Source organism: Desmodus rotundus, chromosome 12 (genome assembly GCF_022682495.2).
Source record: "Desmodus rotundus isolate HL8 chromosome 12, HLdesRot8A.1, whole genome shotgun sequence".
Lineage (NCBI taxonomy): Eukaryota > Metazoa > Chordata > Mammalia > Chiroptera > Phyllostomidae > Desmodus > Desmodus rotundus.
In genome coordinates, this window is record NC_071398.1 from 62,556,371 (window position 1) to 62,576,678 (window position 20,308).

The 20,308-nt window shown below is 39.2% G+C and overlaps 1 protein-coding gene across 5 annotated transcripts in view; it reads right to left on the reverse strand.

Annotated features, from left to right (window-relative positions):
- Nucleotides 1–7,763: 7,763 nt before the first annotated feature.
- The window catches only part of ST7L (suppression of tumorigenicity 7 like), a 62,663-nt gene continuing 50,118 nt past the window's right edge, over nucleotides 7,764–20,308 (reverse strand). For 3 of the 5 annotated variants that reach the window (XM_024570633.4, XM_045203392.2, XM_045203391.2), the window contains exons 13-14: nucleotides 18,506–18,598; nucleotides 7,764–13,600 (exon numbers count right to left, since the gene is read on the reverse strand). In XM_024570633.4, coding sequence (XP_024426401.2) covers nucleotides 13,422–13,600; nucleotides 18,506–18,598 — 272 coding nt within the window. In that variant the 3' untranslated portion in view covers nucleotides 7,764–13,421. The remainder of the gene's footprint in view (nucleotides 13,601–18,505; nucleotides 18,599–20,308) is intronic. The other 2 variants (XR_006656797.3, XM_045203390.2) reach the window with 2 other exon arrangements.

Sequence of the window (20,308 nt, forward strand, 5' to 3'; positions counted from 1 at the left end):
TCAGACCCACTCAGAACATTGGCTTAATATAAGAGAGATAATTAGAATTTTTTCCCCTCTGCCTTTCCGAGTTTTTATTTCAATGCCCTCAGTGGTCACAGGGCAGAAGCCTAAAGGAGGACGTATTTCTCATCCCTGGGAGGCTGTCGGCCTCGTTCCTGCAGCCAAATTACAGCACCAGAGAACAATGTGATGCATTCCTGGGCAGGTTGGTGGGACCCTGGGCTCCTGGGCCTTGTGGAGAGAGGTGCCAGACACAGAGCTCTCCGTAAGCAATCCTGCAGAGCCGCCCCCTGGGTGCAGAAATGAAATACGGGAGAGCTCTGCATTACACAGAGACCTATAGCTCACACCTGGTTATTGATGGCCTTGGTGGAGGCCTCTGCCCCCACCCTCCACTTAGGAATTGCCTGCTACTATGGGGGTTGGGCGTCTTTGAAGCAGTGTTGGAAAACTCAAAATGCTTCCTTTTCACACTTTTCCCTCCCCATCTGTACACAACCATGAGGATACATATACACATGAGGTGCATATATACATAAACATATATGGACATATACATAGTGTCTTTCATTCTAATCCTCCCTCTCCCCAACAGTAAGCAACTAGACTTCAATCAAATCCTTCAAAAATCATACCAACAACAGAGGTTCAGTGACAACCAAGGAATATTTAAAAAGTCACATTATTAACATGCAAGCAGCTGTTTGGTTTGGGGACCGGCTGTCCACTGGGGGTGGCAGGAGGAGGAAGCAGAAAGGGATCAACAGTGGACAATTAGCACACAAACAAAGGGTCAGAGATTTCTTAGGGCTGACTCACTCCGGAGATAGCAGGATTGGTGCCCTCTGTGCTGTGGGCAGGTCCCACTGCTCAAGACCTGTTGCTTTTAACTCTTGTTAGGTTAGAAAGCAGGACAGCTTTGGCTTTCCAGAGATGATCTCCCCAAGAGAGGTACTGGAGAGGAGCAAGCAGTAGCTTTCCTAGGGCAAATTATCATAGTTACTGCTTCATGAACTGAAATTTCCCAGACGCCCTTCTCTTTGGGTGACTGGCAGGTTTCAGGCAATAGCTAGTGGGGTGTCAGTGATATCCTGACCCTGAGCCCAAAAGGACAGAAGAGAGGGAGTGTTTACAAGCACACTTTCCTACTTCCCTTTCATGACTTACATGGTCTCTGAGCATCTTTATGGCTATTCCTCATCTACTTAAGATGTTTTAGTCATCCTGGATTTGAGAAAGCCCGGTAAGCATTCTCCCCTTTGCCCCCTAACTCGGAACTATCTTGGCTTAAAATTTGCCTTTGCTCACATCCATTCTGCCTGAGTCTATGGATGGAACAGCTGGACACAGGAGTTCCCTTTCTTTGACCAAAAGGAGCCAAAATCTGGTGACTTTATTTCAGTATCACCAGCCCCTATAAGCAGGCCTGACCAAAGAGAAAGGCTAAGCAGTGAAGAAAAAAGGAATCCAGTTTAATCCACAGCTGTCCTATTTGACAATTTTTGAGGTAGGGCTTCCCCAAGAATAAATGTGGGATATTCATGAAAAGCTTTTTATGAACAAAATGTTTTAGCAGATACATAATTCTCAACCAAACCTGTGAGGCAGGAGTTACACTCACTGCACAGGTGCTGTTTGGAGAGGCTCAGTGATTTGTCCAATGTCACATGGGCATTGAGTGGCTCAGCCAGAACTCAAACCTAGGGCTTTTGACTCCAGATCTTGGGTGCTCCTCAAAGACTGAGGATACATAGGGCTGGAGGCACCACAGTCCCAGCACCTTCAGAATAAACTAATACAAAATATTCTAGGAGGGAACATCTGAGCGGAATTTATAAAAGGAATGGCCTAGGCTTTCTCTAACCTCATCAATGAATCCCCTTTTTGCCATTTCTGCCGCAATTACCACCATCACTTCATGATCACTATACTAAGTAGTCCACAATTCAATCAACTCTGGCTCTTAGTTTTTTCTTTTCTTTTTTTTCAGGGCTCTTAGTTCCTTCTACTCCTTTTTTCTTCTTTTAATTTTTTAAAAGATTTTATTTATTTTTAGAGAGAGGGGAAGGGAGGGAGAAAGGGAGCGAAACATCAATGCGTGGTCATCTCTCATGTACCCCCAACTGGGGACCTGGCCCACAATCCAGGCAAGTGCCCTGACTGGGAATCGAACCAGCACTCAATACACTGAGCCACACCAGCCAGGGCTCTTTTTCCCTCTTTAAATTAACACTTAACCATTTGTTTTAGTTTATCTAGTCCTTTTAAAGTGATGCTAAAAGAGAAGGCAATAGAAGTAGTCATGAGAAGCCACGTGAGGAAGTTAAGGCTTTGGGCTTTCAAAGTATGTGTTAGAATTTCCTTTGGGATGTCACTCTTTTTTAAAATGCTGTCAATTGCTGGGCTAGGAAAGAATGAGCAGGGAATGGCAGTGCTAAAAAACCATCCCACCACAGGCCAGATGCCTACTTACAGCCTAGTAAAAGGTCCTGGGACCTCTAGCTGAGACAGATATTTATTTCCACCCAGGCAAGGAATACCTACCCTGCAGAGAAACCCCTGCAAGATGAGGCAGACAACAGATTTTCACTTGATCAAAAACTTTTGCTGCTCTCAACCCTTCCTCCCACCCTCATTCAAAATCTGGGCTTCTGTTTAGATCCAAGACCATGAGACAAAGCAGCTCCAAGACAACGTGTGCAAAGGGAACCCTTCCCTGTGCGGTGCTGGAATACATTTTGTTAGAGACAGCAGAAGCCCTCACATCCCCACCTATCCCACCCCTGCACCCCAACTGTGAAGGCAGGAGGGAAAGCTGCAGGAATGCAGCGTTCATCAATCACAGACCTGGGATGCTACACCATCCTGCCCTGAGCCTCCAGTAGAGCTGGAGGAAGAACACCTCGTGAAAACAGTCCACCTATAGGCAGGATTTGTCCCAGAGCAAACCTTACTTCTTGGTCTATCGATCTTGGCTCTCACTGCTCTCCCTGCTTCCCACCCCCACTGCCTCCGCATGTGGGCTCAGAAGTCATCATCTAAAGAATTCCATTGCTCACCTCCTGCATAACAGCACAGCCCCATGAGGCCGCACACCAGATGGAGGGGATAAAAGTACGAGGTCATGGCTTCTAGCAAGAGGCTTTTTCTTAAACTAACCCTGACTCCTGGAAAAGAGGCAGAGCAGGAGAGTGTCGGGTGAGCTGTTGACGACAGCAGCTCATAGGTCTTGTGTAAAAAGGAAGGAAAAAGCTAACTTGGCTTTCAGTGGAAATTTCCCTTACTCCCATCTCCAGATCTACTCCTGGTTTCACATCTACTTCTTGGAGGTGTCTGAGTAGAATGCAGAGAATGTCCAACCAAAGGGTGAAATCATTCCCGATTGTAGGGACCTATTCAGCAGGCTGCCACACACACGCTGAGGAGGCGGCCAAGCCCTGAACTCATGCCCTGTTTCTCCAGGAATGCAGCTAGGAGGGAAAGGGAAAGGGTACGGAAAGTGGACTAGAACCCAGGGGAAATTATAAAGGTTGTCAGTGGGACTTCGAAATGTTTGTGTGTAATAAAAACAGACAAGGGGATGGAGGAGGAGCATCATTTCTAGAATCATTATGCCATTGGGTGACCGTGTATAGAAGCAATAATTACAAAGAAACAGTTTAACAGAACAAGAAGTCTCAGAATTCAGGAATTGGGTGATTGAGATTTCAGAATAAGGCCTTCTGAAATCAGGCCTTCTACAATGGTTAGCTTTTGAGTGGGATTTTTAAAAGATAAGGTATGGACAGGTTGAGGGCAGTCAGAGGAACACATTCTAAATAGAAACTGGTTTACACTGAAACTTAGAAGCAAGAATGTGCAAGCAATATATAAGGAATTTCAAGCAAGTACATATTATATACACTGGGGAATATAGACAAACTAGAATGCTGAGAACAGGACTTAAATAATGCGAGGTGACTGTATGTGCCTAGACTGTCAAAAGGTTCGGAGTCCCCTACAGAGATACACAGCACCTTGATCTATGTCAGTAAACACCAGGGCACTTGTGGGGAAGCACAAATGACTCCATTTGTTATACATATAGGGACTAAAAGAGAGCTACCCTATAAAGCCTAACAAAATGTGAAGTATCATTAACTACAGCTCCCTATCATTTGAGATTCTGGGCTAAATAAGAGATATCAAATATCCTATCCAGAATCATGATGTTTACAGGATTATAAGTCAAGCCAAAGTCTTACAAAATTAGAATGTAAAAAAGAAATAAGTTCAAATAGAACACGCATGCTTCTTTCCCTTACTTCCAAACTTAAACTTGACAGGTCTCCTGTATCCCATTTGGCATGTTGGACTCTTGTAGCTGGCAAACTCATCACACCTGAGGCCACGGTGAACAGGAGGAGGGCTACAAAAGAGCTCTGGGGACTGCAAAACCAGTTCGCTAATAAGTGGGAAGACAGGTCTTGTGCACTACAGGCTGCTAGAGCAGCAGCCAAAGACAAGAGACGAATTCCAATTTCATGATTTTCAATTAGGTCCCTGGCTTCCTGCACGTGTTGAAGGTAAAACGGAGCTATCCATCAGGCTTCTGTCATACTTCCTAACTGCACTTCCCCAACCTCTGAAGACAAAAACCACAAGGACAACCCAGTGCCTCCACAGCACCTTCCTGGTGCCACTTTCAGAAACAGAGTATTGGAACATATATTTTATATCTGTGAATATTAAATAAGCCAAAACGTGAGTAATACCCTAAGTGTCTGTTTTACTTAACTGGCATGATTTGGTACTGGAAGGAAGGCAGCCACTTAACAGTGATAGCATTTATTGGTATCATCTTAGTTTTTTCCTCCTTCCCTAGGCAGTTTATAAAAGGTGATTTCTGAAACCCTTCACAATAGAAAAAGCTCAAGGGTTTACATTCAACTGTGACACGACTATGAATTCATTAAGAAGCATGTTTCAGGTTGCACTATAATTTCCCTATGTAACATAAACCCATGGAATCTGACATAAGCTGATTGCTCATGCTGGTTATTTTATTTACATTTCTGAATGGGAGGGATTTCAATACTCATAAAATATCTAACTGACTTACTATTTTTCATCTGTTCTCCCAGAGCAGCTATTATAAAATAGGCATAGAGAAAGAAGTCTCAACTTGTATGGCTGGTTAAGTAAGCAACCAGGGAAAAGTTATTGCTCAAAAGCAATTTTTAAAAAATTCAATAAGGAGCCTGTGGCTAAACAAGAGATATGGTTACTTTCAATGTCATCTGAAATATAAAAATTAAGTAACTATTCTTTATCACTGTCCAAGTCCTACGGGAGTAGTTGGTACCTTCACAGGAACTCAGTGGCCCAGAGTTTACTTAAGTCTTTCTCTAGAGACCTAACATTAGCAGACACAGTCTGGTATCAGTGTGAACACAGGTGAATGGGTGAGAGTGGGACTCCCCTTATACACCAGAAATATAAATGTGCCTAATGACATCTCCCCTGTGAGAAGATAGAACTGTCCACGATGCAGAATTGATCAGCAAAATTCAGCTTGGAAGAGAGGGAAAAGGAGCTTTTTTTTAGTGACTTAATCCAATATCCTTCTATTATTTTAAAAATTAACATGATTTGCGCCCATTAGCAGAATCAGTGACTGGAGGATGGAGCTTTGGCATTTTTTTAAAGACGGTATTACGATAGCTAAAGTATACCAAGAGCGAATTAGTAAGAGAAGTCTGCAAAGTTAAGGCTTAGTTGAATTAGAGTCCCTTGGCTCCCAATAAAGGCTAATTCCCAAAGGGATCAGAGTCGAGTAAATAAAAAATCCAGCTGAATTTTATCAGAAGGCAAAGTTTCAACTTTGAGTACCCCAGCAACCCAGGATGGATTATGTATAAGATTAGTGAAGTGCCTGCATCCACACCCCGGCCAGAGAACTTTCTTCTGTCTCACTGGGACTGAGGGACACACAGCAGTGTGTGCGCCTGCCAAGAATAGTTGCAGCTATACTCTAGATAGGAGTCTAACAACACTGAGGGATTAAAATTTCATTGTAAAGCTGCTGCTACCTGGGAGTAAAAGCTTGAACTCTGGCTTCAGAAATAAACTGGCGCTCCAGCACATTGAATAGATGAAAACAAGAGGTGGAATGTTATTAACAGAGCGTGAGAATACACTCCCTTCCTAAATCCCTTCCTAAATTCTTTCCCAAATGTCTTCTCTCTCTGTATATCATACTAGTAATATGCAAGAGTGCTTAATGGGAAGACAGCCCTTTGCCACACTTTGAAGAATGGACACACATTTCATTTCCAGAAGGCTGGAAATTACAGGATGAGGTCAGAGGGTGGTTATGTGGTCTGACTTTCCCTGAATATCAGTTCTCTTAATTTTGTTGAGCATCATCTGAAGCCCAAATAGTGTCTTCTTTTGAAGCTGGCTATCAAGATGGAGCTAAGACAATCTTAATGTTATTATAGAACTAAGAGAGGTAATTGAGTTTTTTCCTCAGAGTCAGATAGGATACCATTCACACCCAATCTTTTACTAGGCCTCATCAGCATTGAAGAACGCACCCTATTGATACAACTACTAGAAGTACATTTGCTACCAAAAATTCCCAATTTATCAAAAAAAGCCCAAATGATAATATTTTAGACCAAACGTTTATTCTACTCAGTTAACAGCCCCAGCTATGATCCTTCACAAACTAACCTTTTGATTTTGAAAGAAGAGTGGGGTTGAAACATAAGATACATATCTTCTTACTTTACATTAAAGCTTTTTTTTAGCCATTTCAGAGAGTCAATCATATTCTTTCTGAATCATTCAAACCAAGGCCTACTGTTTCTTTAGTACTACACTGCACATTTTAGACAGAGAGGCTGAAGTTCTCTGTGTATGTGACGTAAATGACCAAACAGTGTTCTTTACGTGGCTTACTAGCAAGAACAAGAATGAAATTAGAGGGGATCCGTTTGAAAGACAGAGAAGCAAATGTGCATTCTTTAAGGCACCCGAGTCCACCAAAGAGGCTCATACTGTGAATAGCTCTCTAGGCAGCTTACTCGTCTACTTACAGTCTCTGCCTTTGCAGCGAGCACTGCTGTACTCTAAGTGCCCTTTCCACTTTCTCCACTTAAAACTCTTCTCCACATTAGTCTCCGATAGGAAGACCGCTCTAGCAAAACCATTTTACTGTTGCCACTCCATCATTCTGTAACCCCGCAGCATTACTGTTTTTGGTTTAAAATTTATTCTTTTGTACTGGTGTTGGAATTAAGTTGTGAAGTGACACATCTACCATGACTAACGGGCCACCCATTGTGATTTCAGGGCAGATCACTTCACTTTACTGACTCAGACTTCCCCAGAGCACTGGACGGGCACGATGAGCCTCCAATGGCCCTGGTCAGAATAAGTGACAGTGTAAGTATGACCTCCTTAAAAAAAGGTAATAACTAACTGCAGTCCCAATTATTCTGGGGTTGGAATTATAATACATTATTAGTTCTTTTGAGCATTACAAATTTGATTAGTAGGGGAAGGAGCTAAGTTCCATTCAAGAAAAGAAGTTTAAAACTATTCAAGATTATAATTTTCTTCTGCAATAATAAAAAAGAAATTGAGACAACTGTAATAGAACAATTAAAAAAATAATAATTTTCTTCTGTATCACATTGTTCTCTCCATTTAGAGGAACGACTATGATGAGTCTCCAAAAAACAGAGATGTTTTCTGAAACAAAACTCAGCAGGCTTCCTAATGTGAATTCTTACATCACTAGTGCAGTGGGTTTAACTCAGCGATTCCAGTCAGTATTTAGAAGGCACAGCTCTTCTAAAAATGCTGCGCAGCCCCTTTGGCCCACGTGCCGATGCCTGACGACACATAGATTAGCAGCAGTTACTGACAGGACGTCCCACACTCCTGCACAGAGACTTTTACTTGGAGGGGAAAAATGATTAAATTACTGCCAAATAAATTTGGGACGGCTTTTGTGAACTTCATATTTGGCAAACACATATTAATAGGGAAAGAGAGTGCTTTCCACAAACTTCAAAACTAAATTAAGCCCCGGGGAAGGGATATAGACATGCATTAAAAAGTACATTGTCCTCTTTCTTTCTTTTTTTCCTTTGAAGAGTTCATAATTAGAAAATTTGGATAAAGAATAACATTAGTGATTTCACAAATTTCTCACCCTGGTTCTTTTCGAAAGAGAACAATGAGAAGGAAGTATGAGAAACAATACCCTTAGAGAAAACAGGGGACATCTTTCTCTTGCTAAAAATATGTCAATTAATAAGTGAAATCAAAAGCGGAATGTGCCAGACTGCTCAAATAAAGACCTCAGTGGCACTAACAATGGAACAAAAATATAAATATTTAAAATTCTGACCTGCTACACAATAGGCTCATTTTATTAGCAGGACAGTCTTTGGGAAAATACTTCAAATACATTGCTGTGGAAATAGCATAATTACAGAACAATATTTTATATAACTATAAGCTTTGTAACAATTCAAGACATTTTAAAAACTATATCAGTTTTTATGAACTAAAGCTCATAGTTTTGAAAAATAATTAGTTTTCAAACAAAGAAACTTATTTGTCAGTTTAATTTCTGCATGTGGCCCTATGTATTTAATAAAGAAAAATACAACTGTCAGATGTTTTTAGTATTAATAAATGAAGTTAAATGGAGGGTTTTAAAAAATCTTTCACTTACAAACAGATTTAATGTCACTTTTTATGACAATAGGAAATATAAAAACCTTTAAAAATAACATTTTTCCTTTTAGTATATATTGACATATAGTTATAATTTTCTATCAACTTCCCTAGTTCTGAGGACAATGTTTGCCCTGGAAAAATGATGAGAATAGTTGACAAACCTCAAAAATTTTGATCACTATTCAGTAAAAGATATTTTGGCGTTTATAACTGCCTATTATTTTTTAAATATAATTTGGAGAGAAAAATGTTAATTATTTTTGGGCAGGGACTAAAGAAATCCCAGTGAGACTTTCTGTAGAGAGGTCTTTCGTTAGTATAACATCTGACCTTCTATATCTTTGGAAATCATGCAACTTGGCTAATGTGGTCCTTAAAGAATTAATCAAGCAGATTGTTAGGCCCTAGTTACAGCGGAGCCAGCCAATTATGAGTTGCTCAGAAATTCATCACTGGCATGTCCAACCACATTTTCCCACATAAAGATTAGAAGAAATATGTGGAAACAGGGCCCGTTCCCACCCCAGCACAGCTACAATACGTGTTCGGCGAAACAAATGTCAACAAAGTTTTGCTTTAGTGAAACAATTTAATTTGGGAATCTTTTTGATTCCTTTCGTTACCCATAACACTTTTTTTTTGGCCAACATCTCAACTAAGTAGTTAAAACCAAACTAGGGATTTTTATTTTCAAACACCCTCCTGAATTCAGAGCACTACAGTCACATGCCACAAGCCTGAATTCATCAGTAAGTGACTGAAATCCCCAAAGACCAACACTATCTTTTCACTGTTGTGATAACACCCTCCCAAGGCTTACAGAGAAGAAAGCTTTGCTTGCAATAGAGAAGTGAGGGGGCCAGAGTAGATGAAGACTGGTTCTCTAAGGAGAGGGCAGTGCTGCTCTTACATAAAGAAGCTCCTTTCAGATAAGCAGAATCAGATTCCAGTTCATTTGGTTTGCTGGCTACCCTTACTTTGAACTCTCATATTTAACCCAGCAGGCTTCAAAGCAGGTGAGAAAATGACCTACACTTAAAAGCAACTTTTCCTTTTTCAGGAATTCTGACCTTGGAGAACATCAGCTCTAATATCAGCACATTCCACATCTTCAGGGACTTACGCAATTTTTTTCACTGCTCTATGTCCAATGTCAGGCTAAATTTTATCTCAGCCAGGAAAGAAATCAGAAAAAAAAGGAAAAAGTCCTAACTCACTAAAAATGAAGTCTTATTCCATATCACTTTATACCATACAAGAGGAGAAAGGGAAGGAGAATCACGGACCATTCCAGTTTGCTCCCTTCCATTTATCAAAATCTGATATACAGTGAGGATTATTAAGAATCAGTTATCCCTAGTGCCTTGCCTCACAAAAAAGCATTTTTGTTCACAAATACATCTTAACAAATTCAAATTGAAGTTTCTGTAGCATGTGAGCTAATACAAAAAGCTATTAGATGAGGAAGAGACAATGGTCACAATGCAAGAAATTTAGGACATTTACTTAAATTGCTTTGCCTTAGCAAACAAAAGACTGTATGTTTCAAACAAAATTCTCCATTCATTTCTACTGTATTTAGCCATCAAATATCTGACTTAATTGAAAATCCTAGCATAGGCAGTTTGAAAATCTACCAATAGGTTCTATTCTACAAGACAGTTTGCCATGCCTAGAATTTGAAACACTTCTCCACGTTGTATGGTCCACATACACGTAAGGTACTAGAAGTACAGTACTCATAATATTGCTCAAATGTTTATACCACCATTTATATTACTATTTGTATGGGATGTGCATTTTGAGTTTACTATTAGGACACAGCTCCCCCAAACATGAAAGGGGGAGAGTTTCCTGCAAAGCTGCACTTGGGTGATGATGACAGTGACAGTGGTGACGACAGCTAACACTCACCGGTTTTTACTATGGGCAGACATGGCTCCAAACACTTGACATATTTTAAACTCATTTTAACCCTCACACACACACACACACACACACACTTGTGAGGTAGCACTATTCTTATTTTACAGTGAGGGGGAGCAAGGGTAAGTAACATACCCGACACTGCACAGCCAGTAAGTGTCAGGGTTGGAATTCAAAGAAAAGCAATCTGGCTCCAGAGCCTACGCTCACGACCACTCAGCAATGCTACCCTTCTCTACCTTGATACAACGGTACTATCCAGGTGTTCTAAATTCCTCTTTGGGGGTAGAGCAGAGCAGTGCTTCTCATTTTCAAGTACATATAGGATCGCCTAGGGATCTTGTGAAAATGTAGATTCAGGGGGTCTGGAGTGGTGCCTGAGGTTCTGCAATTCTAACAAGCTCCCAGCCATGGATGGCAACGCTCCCAGTGCACAGACACACTGTCTTAAGTGGTGAAGAGGTAGGATGTGAGCCTCCTGTTCCCTTGCTGACTGGCCGGCTGGATGTTGAGTCAAAGTGTTACGTCTATAAGCTGGAGACTGCCCATACGATAATTATTTTCCATTAATTCTTTTTTTAAATAATCACTAAGGGTTTTTTTTTTGATTGATTGGTTTTTTACAAAGATGGTGAAACATCAATTTTGTTGTTCCACTTATGTATGCATTCATAATGCATGAATTCTTATATGTGCCCTGACCAGGGACTGAACCAGCAATGACGGCCTATCAGGACGCCACTCTAACCAACTGAGCCAGCCGGCCGGGACCATTTTCCATTAATTCTTAAATGAAACCTGCCCTGGAGCTTCTGCATACCAAATATTGGTTTGCAGATCATTTCAGTAAATACTTAGCTTTTAGGAACTTAAAATGCATGTGTGAAGGCCACAGGGATTGACTGTAAAATTTTGCTATTGGGCATGTTTTTAACACTATATATCACCAACTATATAAATACCAAAAGATAGTAAATAAATGCCTGTTCACTATTCATGAACTGGAATCACAGTAAATTAATAACTTTTGGCCTAAAAAAGAAGCTTCTACTTTAACATAATTATGATTATTTATTCTCAGACTCTGCTAGAGGGAGTGCTAAGGAGCCTGTGCTATGTAATCTTAAAGGCTCTTCTGGTGCATCGGTGGTCTCCTAGGGAGAGGCAGACACTGGATACTAAGATCAATGGGCAAAGCAGACAGGGAGCGCACTCCACATTAATTTGAGGCAGTACCTCATGGAGGTACACTACTGCCATCTGGCACATCTCAATCCCAGATTCCGGATCTCCCTTCCAGCTCTATTTCACCTCCTTCCCACTGTCCTGAGAGAAACCCAGTACTGAAGTAGCTCTCCCAGGGCTTGCCTGTGATCACAAACATATAGCTGCATATTTTTTCCAGTTGTTACATGGATGGGATTCCCTCTCTAGTCCATTTTTTTCCCATGCCAGACTACACAGTAAGGTCATTTCAGTTTGAGATGCACCCACTCCCCACTCGGCACAACTGAAAACAACAGAGTTATGGTATGATCACTAAGCTTCCTTTTCACACTAAAAGAAAATAAGATAGTCAGTTTCCAACCCAAATATCTACAATCCCTGAACAACAGTGGAAAGTCATTCTTCTTGAAGCTTGACCCCAAATCAAGTGTGGTCTCAGACTCCTAGGCCTACAGCCAGTGGCAATTTAACACATTATACAGTTGACCTTCAGGGAAAAAGGGAAACCAGTGCTCTTTACTACTGGTGCCAGAGGAAAACCAACTAATCTTTAAGGCACAAAATAAACTATTCTTAAGGCAGGAAAAGAAACTGTGAGGAAACAGGGATTTAGAATGGAGGTATTCAGAGAAAAATATAGAAATTAAATTACCAAGAGCTGGTGTTTCTATGGTTCTTAGTGCTTTTCTATTTGGGAATAAATTAGTCATGATTTTCTTTTTGGGTTTGAACTCTTATTACTTGGTAAAAATGCAAAGAAGTACAAGAAAGACATTTTTTTAAAGGCTTCGAAACTTAAAGGGGCTTATTTTTGGTAATTCTTCTTTAAGCCAGTGATATTAATTTCTAAGTTTACGTCGAAGAGTAAGTAATCATGAGATAGCCTCTCTAATACCAGTCCTCAAGTACTTCCTGGGCCTGGATCAGGAAATGGGGAAGTAGTTTAAAAATAAAGTGAAAAACTGAAAATAAAGGTCTGCACCTTTAGTGCAGGTTGTAGGTGAAGGTTGTACATTCACCTTTGGGGAAGGTCAATAAGAACATGCAAACATATTAATAGGGAAAACCTTTGAGTGAAGAGGCACATCCGGTACCCAGGGCAAATGTCCTAGCTGTCCCATCTTACCTATTACTCTCCATCTTAGTCACATTCTTAAATTTAAAGTTCAGCAAATACTTAGAACTAATGATTTCATTTAAATTTTAAAAAATCAAAGAGCTTGTTTATAAAGTAGGGATTTTTTTGAATGCCAAAGAAAACTCATTTAAAAGAACAAGATTATTCTTTAGTTAGTAACAAGTGCTATCTCTACCACCAAAAATTATCTACAAAGACCAACTTTATAATACTATGCCACTGTATTCTTCAAACTTTTAAGCAACAAAAATATAGCTCAAGTCACCAAAAACTTAGGTTTGATATGTTTATGGCAGCAACTTTACAAATCAATCCTGTCATTTATTAAAACAAGTTTCGCCCACTGCTCAGCGGGTTTGGTACAAACACGTCCGAGTCTCTTGTGTGTTTACAGATACTCCACACAAGTCCTTGAGATCATACTTACAGCTTTAGCAAAAACACCCATGATTTCAGGAAACTGGTGTGTGAGAAGAGCTATCATTGCTGTAGAAGAACACAGTCCTGCTGTGAAATGGATGAAAAAAGGAAGCTCCTTCTTTGGGTAAACAGAAACATGATGAAAGGCTGCAAGGGAGAAAAGGTAGACGTGGATTTTATTTCAGAATACAGTGTAAATCATTCTTGATATTTTCAAACAAAATCTATTTTTACAAACTAAAATGGAAATTAATTAAAAAAAAAAGAACAAGTCTTTGGCCAAGCAAGGAAGAAGAGTTATCCATAATTTATTCCAGTATCCACAGCATATTTACAGCACCAGATACTGTGCTGGGGACTGGGACTAGGATGGTGTCGTGGGAAAGAACATTAATTGTAAAGTCATGCTGAGGTGGGTTTGAAAAAAGGCTTTGTCACTTATTAGCTGTGTAATCTTGAATAAGTTGCTAAACCCTCTATTAGTTGCTATGGAGTTGTTACGATGAACTTTGTAAGCCCTTAATAAATGTCAGTGATTCTAACTCTTGCTCTTTGGGAGCTCAGAGATGAGTACAGCGATCAAGAGACGGACAAATGGTTGGAGATTTCCCAAAACCAGCAGTTACTACTTTTACCCAGTAATTCTGTATGTGGCATTTCATGGAGCAGTATAAAAATTGAAGTAGAATACTACAGCCCAAAGATTCTAAATATAAGTGAAGTCCCTTGTCTTATTTTGCCACATTTAAACATTTACTCAGATATTTTTCCAATAACTGGATATTCCGTTACCAATAGTATTCAAGTACTTATAATTTATTCAAAATTTGAACATACTTGAATACCAATGTTGAGATGAGCCTATGACAATGCTTCTGCTTGGCACACAGTAGGTGCTCAATAAATGTCTGTTCAACTGAAAGCTACTCTGGGTTTCCATCAGTCCAGGAAGTTGACTGCTCAGAGCTGGACACAAACCCAGGAATTCCTGATGTAATATCCTACATAAGTAAGGGATGACTAATTCAGTGCTGAACCAAGGTCAGCTATAAATTTCACTTTTTTAAACATAATGATTCACAGAGAATATTACACCTAAGTTTCCTTCAGTAGACATGATATTTTTATGTTTTATACTATATTCAGAAATTATATACCCCAAACCAAACTCATTAAAAATACTAAAAATTTCCAGGTCCTTGAGTCATGTTTAAAGTGAAAGCACAACAAATCTAATTTTTAAAAAAAATTAGGAACATTAGAGCTGTGGACAACACTGCGCTTTCAGCACCCAAAACCAGCATTCCTTTTTGCCCCGTCCCTCAGCCAGGGGAGGCCAACTTTTTCCAGCAAACCTAGAAACAGGTCATGGTATATTCAAAGGCAGGGAACAAATACTTATATATACCAATGGTTACTATAATTGCTATCATGTGAGAGATAGCAAAATTAATAATATTGATTAAACTATATAGCATCTTATGTTTTAAAAAGTACTTTTTAATTTATATATTACTTTAAAATTGTGTTAATAACCCTAAGAGATAGTATTATTTCCACTTTATAAGGTAGAAAACTGTATAGCTGTATAACATAGTTTCCTAAAATATGAAACCTAACCATTTATTTTTGCATTACTTTCTGTAGATTCGTTTGTCAGTCATTGTTTGGCTAATACATCAATATAATGGATGACTAGCACAGAAACACTCCCTTGGAAGTAAATTTCATCACTGGCTTGTAGAGGAAAATTTATCAGGAGGCATAAAAGACAACTAAATAGCTATGTGAACTAAGGGAATAGTTCAATTCTGAACTTATGAGGTTCATAAGCAAATTCCAGAATGCTGTAAGTCATATCAAGGTTGAAGGAGAATTGAAAACAAAAAACATTAAGTACTCCTGAGTATTAGAACTCCACATTATTAAAAATGTGTTCCTTCTACCACAGTCAGAGACAGAAAAAATACCCAAAGAACACAATATAATCAAACAAACGCCCCCAGCATATCCCTCCTCCCCAATCTCCTGGAATTTGCAAATGAGTGGCACCCTAGAAATAATAAAGGCCTGCCAAGAAGCAAACTGTCTGTTCTTACAGCCTGTGGCTCTGATAACACATAATATAACCCTGATCTTATTCCTATTACTATGTAAAGTTGGCCTTACATCAGGCAGCATTTGTAATGATTTAGGGGGCATTATTTTAGGCTAATACACTTAGCCTAAAATAATACACTCTTGAATATTGATGTTCCTTAATTAGAGATTTGTTCCTTCACCTTAAATAGCCTTGTTAAAAAAACCCAGAAAAAAAAAATAACCCTGTTCCTGTTAAAATGGAAAAACAACAAGAACAATTACTACTACCACCATCTTAGGAAAGAAAATAAAATTTCTCTCACCAATGACCTTCTAATTGCCAAAGTCAATAGATTCTTCTCAGTAATTACATACCTTACTTAGTATCTCAGCTACTCCTCCTCACTCGAAAATGTTTCCCTCCTTTTAGTTTCTAGGATATCTAGTTCTGGTTCTTGTCCTGTCTCTCTGACCACTCCTTCACTGAATCTTCCAGACTCCTTATCAGCCACCCATTCCTTAGGCATTTTTGTGCCCCCATGGTTCTACCCTTAGTTTACTTCTCAGGCTACACAGTTGCCCTTAGTGGTATCATTCATGCTTTGAAAATTATCACTAGGTAATAAAATAAACATGTATGTGTTTATTAACATGTTAATAAATTAACATGTATATGTGTATACGTGGGTGTAACACATGAAACATACTCAAAGCCTGAACTTATTTACTTCCCCCACTCCTATTCCCAAACCTGTTCCTCCTGCTGTATGATGGATTTACTATTCAAGTCACCCAAGTAGGATTTAGAAATCATCCTTGACCTTGGAGAGCTAGGCACTCCCCATTTTGGCTTCCTTATAATCTATTCCATACATACAGCATTTAGCACATTGTTTATCGGTCTTTCTATTAACCTGCGAGCAACTCAGGAGTTCAGAGTCGGCTAAGGAGGAAGAGGTACTAATAGTTAACATTTCTATTGAGTATAAACAATGTACCTTATGGTAAACATTATAGGTATTCATAGAGGAACAGTAAAGAGAATCCTGGCCTTCAAGTTTAAAATCCAGAAGGGGAAGATTTCAAAGTACACAAAGTACTTTGATAGTTCAAAGAAAGGAGAGATAACTTATCTCAGAGGATGGAAGAAAATAAAAGACCCTGGGAGAAAAATATCAGCATACTCACTTTATATAATCTCTCCTACATTTTCATCTGTCTGTTTGAACTTTTCAGCTCATTAAGTGTGATGCTTGTAAAAGTACAACTTTCCTTCCTAGAGTTCAATTCTAATGGCCCCGGAATTGTAAAAACTGTGGCATAGGTTTGTATCTTATAAGGAAACATGGTACTAGTGTTTATTACCTTCAGATTTATTGGTGAAATCGTAAAAAGCGAAGTTAACAGAAGTTTACCAGCTCCCAGAGAAGAAGTGAGCGGATGACAGGGAGCTGAGAGAAAGCAATGCAGACTGTTCGTTTGAGCAGGCTGGCTTCCTGGAGCAGTGACGAGGCAGAGACAGCCTCAGCAGTCACACCCCTATGTACCTCTGCTTCTGCTCCTAACTTTTTGACCGCTCTTTTTAAAATTGGGAAACATAGTATGTCCAACTTCATTCTTCTTTGTAAACATTGTTTTGCCTATGCTAGGTCCTTTACGTTTTCCTATAAATGTTGGGATCAGCTTGTCAGTTTTTGCAAAATTCCTGCTGGAATTTTGATAAGGATTGTATTGAATCTATAGATCAATTTGTAGAGAACTGCCATATAAATAATGTTGGGTCTTCCACTCCATAAACATGGAATGTCTTTCCATTTATTCAGATTTCCTTTAAATTTTCTCATCGATATTTTGTAGTTTTTAGTGTATAAATCTTATACTTCTTTTGCTAAATTTATTCTAAATTGTTTGCTCTATGATTAGAACTGTATTCAAAATTTCATCTTTGGACTGTTCATTGCTAGTATATAAACATGCAATTGAGTTTTGTATGTTGATATTATATTGTGTAACCTTGCTGAACTTGTTTATTATAAAGTTCTAATAGTACTTTTATGGATTTCTTAGAATTTCCTACATAGAAAATCACCATCTGTGAATAAAGACAGTTTCACTTCTTCTTCTCCAATATGAATGCCTTCTGTTTCTTTCCCTTGCTCGACAGCGCTGACGAGATGCCCCAGTGCAGTGCCGAGAGCAGGTGCGGAGAGCAGGCACCCTTGCCTTGTTCCCAATCTCAGGGGGAGGCACTCAATCCTTCACCGTTAAGTGTGGTGTTAGCTGTGGGTTTTTCATAGATGCTCTGTACTGGGTTGAGAAAGTTCCCTTTTTTTCCCAGTTTGTTCAGAATTTTTATCATGAGTGGGTATTGAATTTGTGTCAAACACTTTTTTAATCTATTACTCTATCCTTTACTCTATTAATATGGTACATTCCATTTTCAGATGTTAAACCAACCTTGCATTGTGAGGTGAACCCTACTTAGTCATGGAGTATAATCCTTTTCATGTGTTGCTAGATTAAGTTTGCTACTGTTTGGCTGAAGATGTTTATGTCTCTGTTCATAAGGGACATTGTTCTACAGTTTTATTTTCTTGTAATGTCTTTGTCTGGATTTGGTATCAGGATAATACTGGTATCACAGAAAAAGTTGGGAAGTATTCTTTCCTCCTTTATTTTCTGAAAAGAGTTTGTAAAGTATTGATAATATTTCTTTCTTAAATGTTTGTAAGATGCCTGCCCTTTTTAATATCTTTAATCTTTGTGTCCTTCATTGCATCTAGCATAGGGTTTTACTCCAAAAACATTGGGGAATGAATTATATTATGTAAGTCCATCCAAGAAATGGCTAAAATAGTATATAAACAGTATCCTGAATTTCAACCAAAGGTACTTTGAGAATGGGAGAATACTATGAAAAACAATCTCACCACTACTCTTAAGTTTAGGAGACATAGAATATTTACTTACTAGGTAACAGCTCTCTGTCAGCAGTCTCTGTGCAGCTGGGATAAGGGTAAAATAGATGGCCTTTCTCTAACGGGTAAGGGATCATTCTAAAAGCTGAGGGGAAAAAAAACATATGTTGATGTTCAATTCACACTTGTTTTCATCTTATACTACATGTCAAAGCTATTCTAAAGGCATTTTCATAGAATTTTCATGAAACATCTGTTTTATCTTTCTTTCTTAGAGACACATTTTAATAAAAGAAACAAGGTAAGCAAAAGAATGAATAAAAGGAGAACAAGGTTTATTTAGAGAATAGTGAGTGGTCTGGCTGAAATAAAACTAAAGGGAGTACTGGATGACAAGACTGGCTGGGTCCTTCTGGCCTCGGTCTTCTCATTACAAACACAAGAGACTTTACTCTCTGAGTACGAATTCCACTCCCTACAAGTAATCTTCACAGACCTGCAACACGTATAACTGTCGTGGCCGTACTGCTGGCAACTTAAAAGAGTCCCCAATGGCTTCTAACTTCACATGTGAGATGCCACCAATGTTTTCTATGAGCAGGGCTTAATTTAGATCAGAGTCACCAAAGTATAACCCTTTGGCCAGACCTGGCCCACTATCAGTTTTTGTAAATAAAATTGTATTAGAATGCAGCCACGCTTGCCCGTTTGTATATTCTGCAAAGCTGCTTTCACGCTACAAGAGTGGGGTCGTTCTGACAGAGACTGTGGCCTGCACATCTACTATCTGGCCCTCCACGGGAAAAGTTTGCCCATCCTTGATCTAGACTGTCACCAACTCTTACAGATTTTTTTAATTTTTTATTTAATGATTTTTTAGAGAGAAACAGACAGACAGATACATAGGGAGGGAGGGAACGGGAGAGGGTGGGGGGAGAGAGAGAGAGAGAAATGTGGATCTGTTGCATTCATTAGTTGTTTCTTGCATGTGCCCTGACCAAGGGTCAAACCCACAACCTCGGCGTTTGGGGATGGAGCTCTAACCAAGTGAGCTATCCAAACAGAGCTTGTAGACTTCTTAAAGCAGGAATTCTTACTGATCTATAAAACTAGCTAAGTACTCGTCAAAATTGTGATAAGATTTTTGCTTTTGCTTTAATGCCTCTCTCTAAACTTCTATCAAAATAAGGATTTTGTTTGGCCACAATAAAAAGTAATTATTTGTCCAAAGTCCCAGAGAAAATTAGCAATAACACTAGGAAATCATGCATTAACATGGTTATTCAGGAAATTCAATGTAAATCATACACTTATTGAAAACCTCCTTCAATGCGAGGCACTGAAGACACATACTAGGTGAACGAGATAGAGTACCTGGTTTTGAAGAGCTTACAGAATACTGGGAAAAAAATCAGAATAAAGTCTAATAACCCAGACATGCAGCTCCTCAGTTTGAGCTGTCCCAGTTTCATCAATCTGTATAGAGTCAGTGTCAAGCACAGTGTTTGACCGTGAAGTCAAATGTTCTTACATTTTCTTGGTTCAAGGACACATGGTGTCTCCTTTCTGTCTCAGTAATTTTTTATGATGCCCCTAGGCTGCAAGAATTATCACACAATTCCACTTACTAGGTAGTGAGTGGGTCCAAACAGCTTTAAATGTTTATGTTCTAAAAATTTAGCAGTGGTTTGAAAAAACACTCATAAATTAAAAGAAAAAATCATTTCATTTAAATTAACCATCTCTTCTGACTAATGGGGTACATGAGTCTGTTGAGAACTGCACAACTTCGCAGACTTGGAATGAGGCTGGATAGCGCTAGCTTCATTTCCTGTTCCACATTGATTTTGTGCGG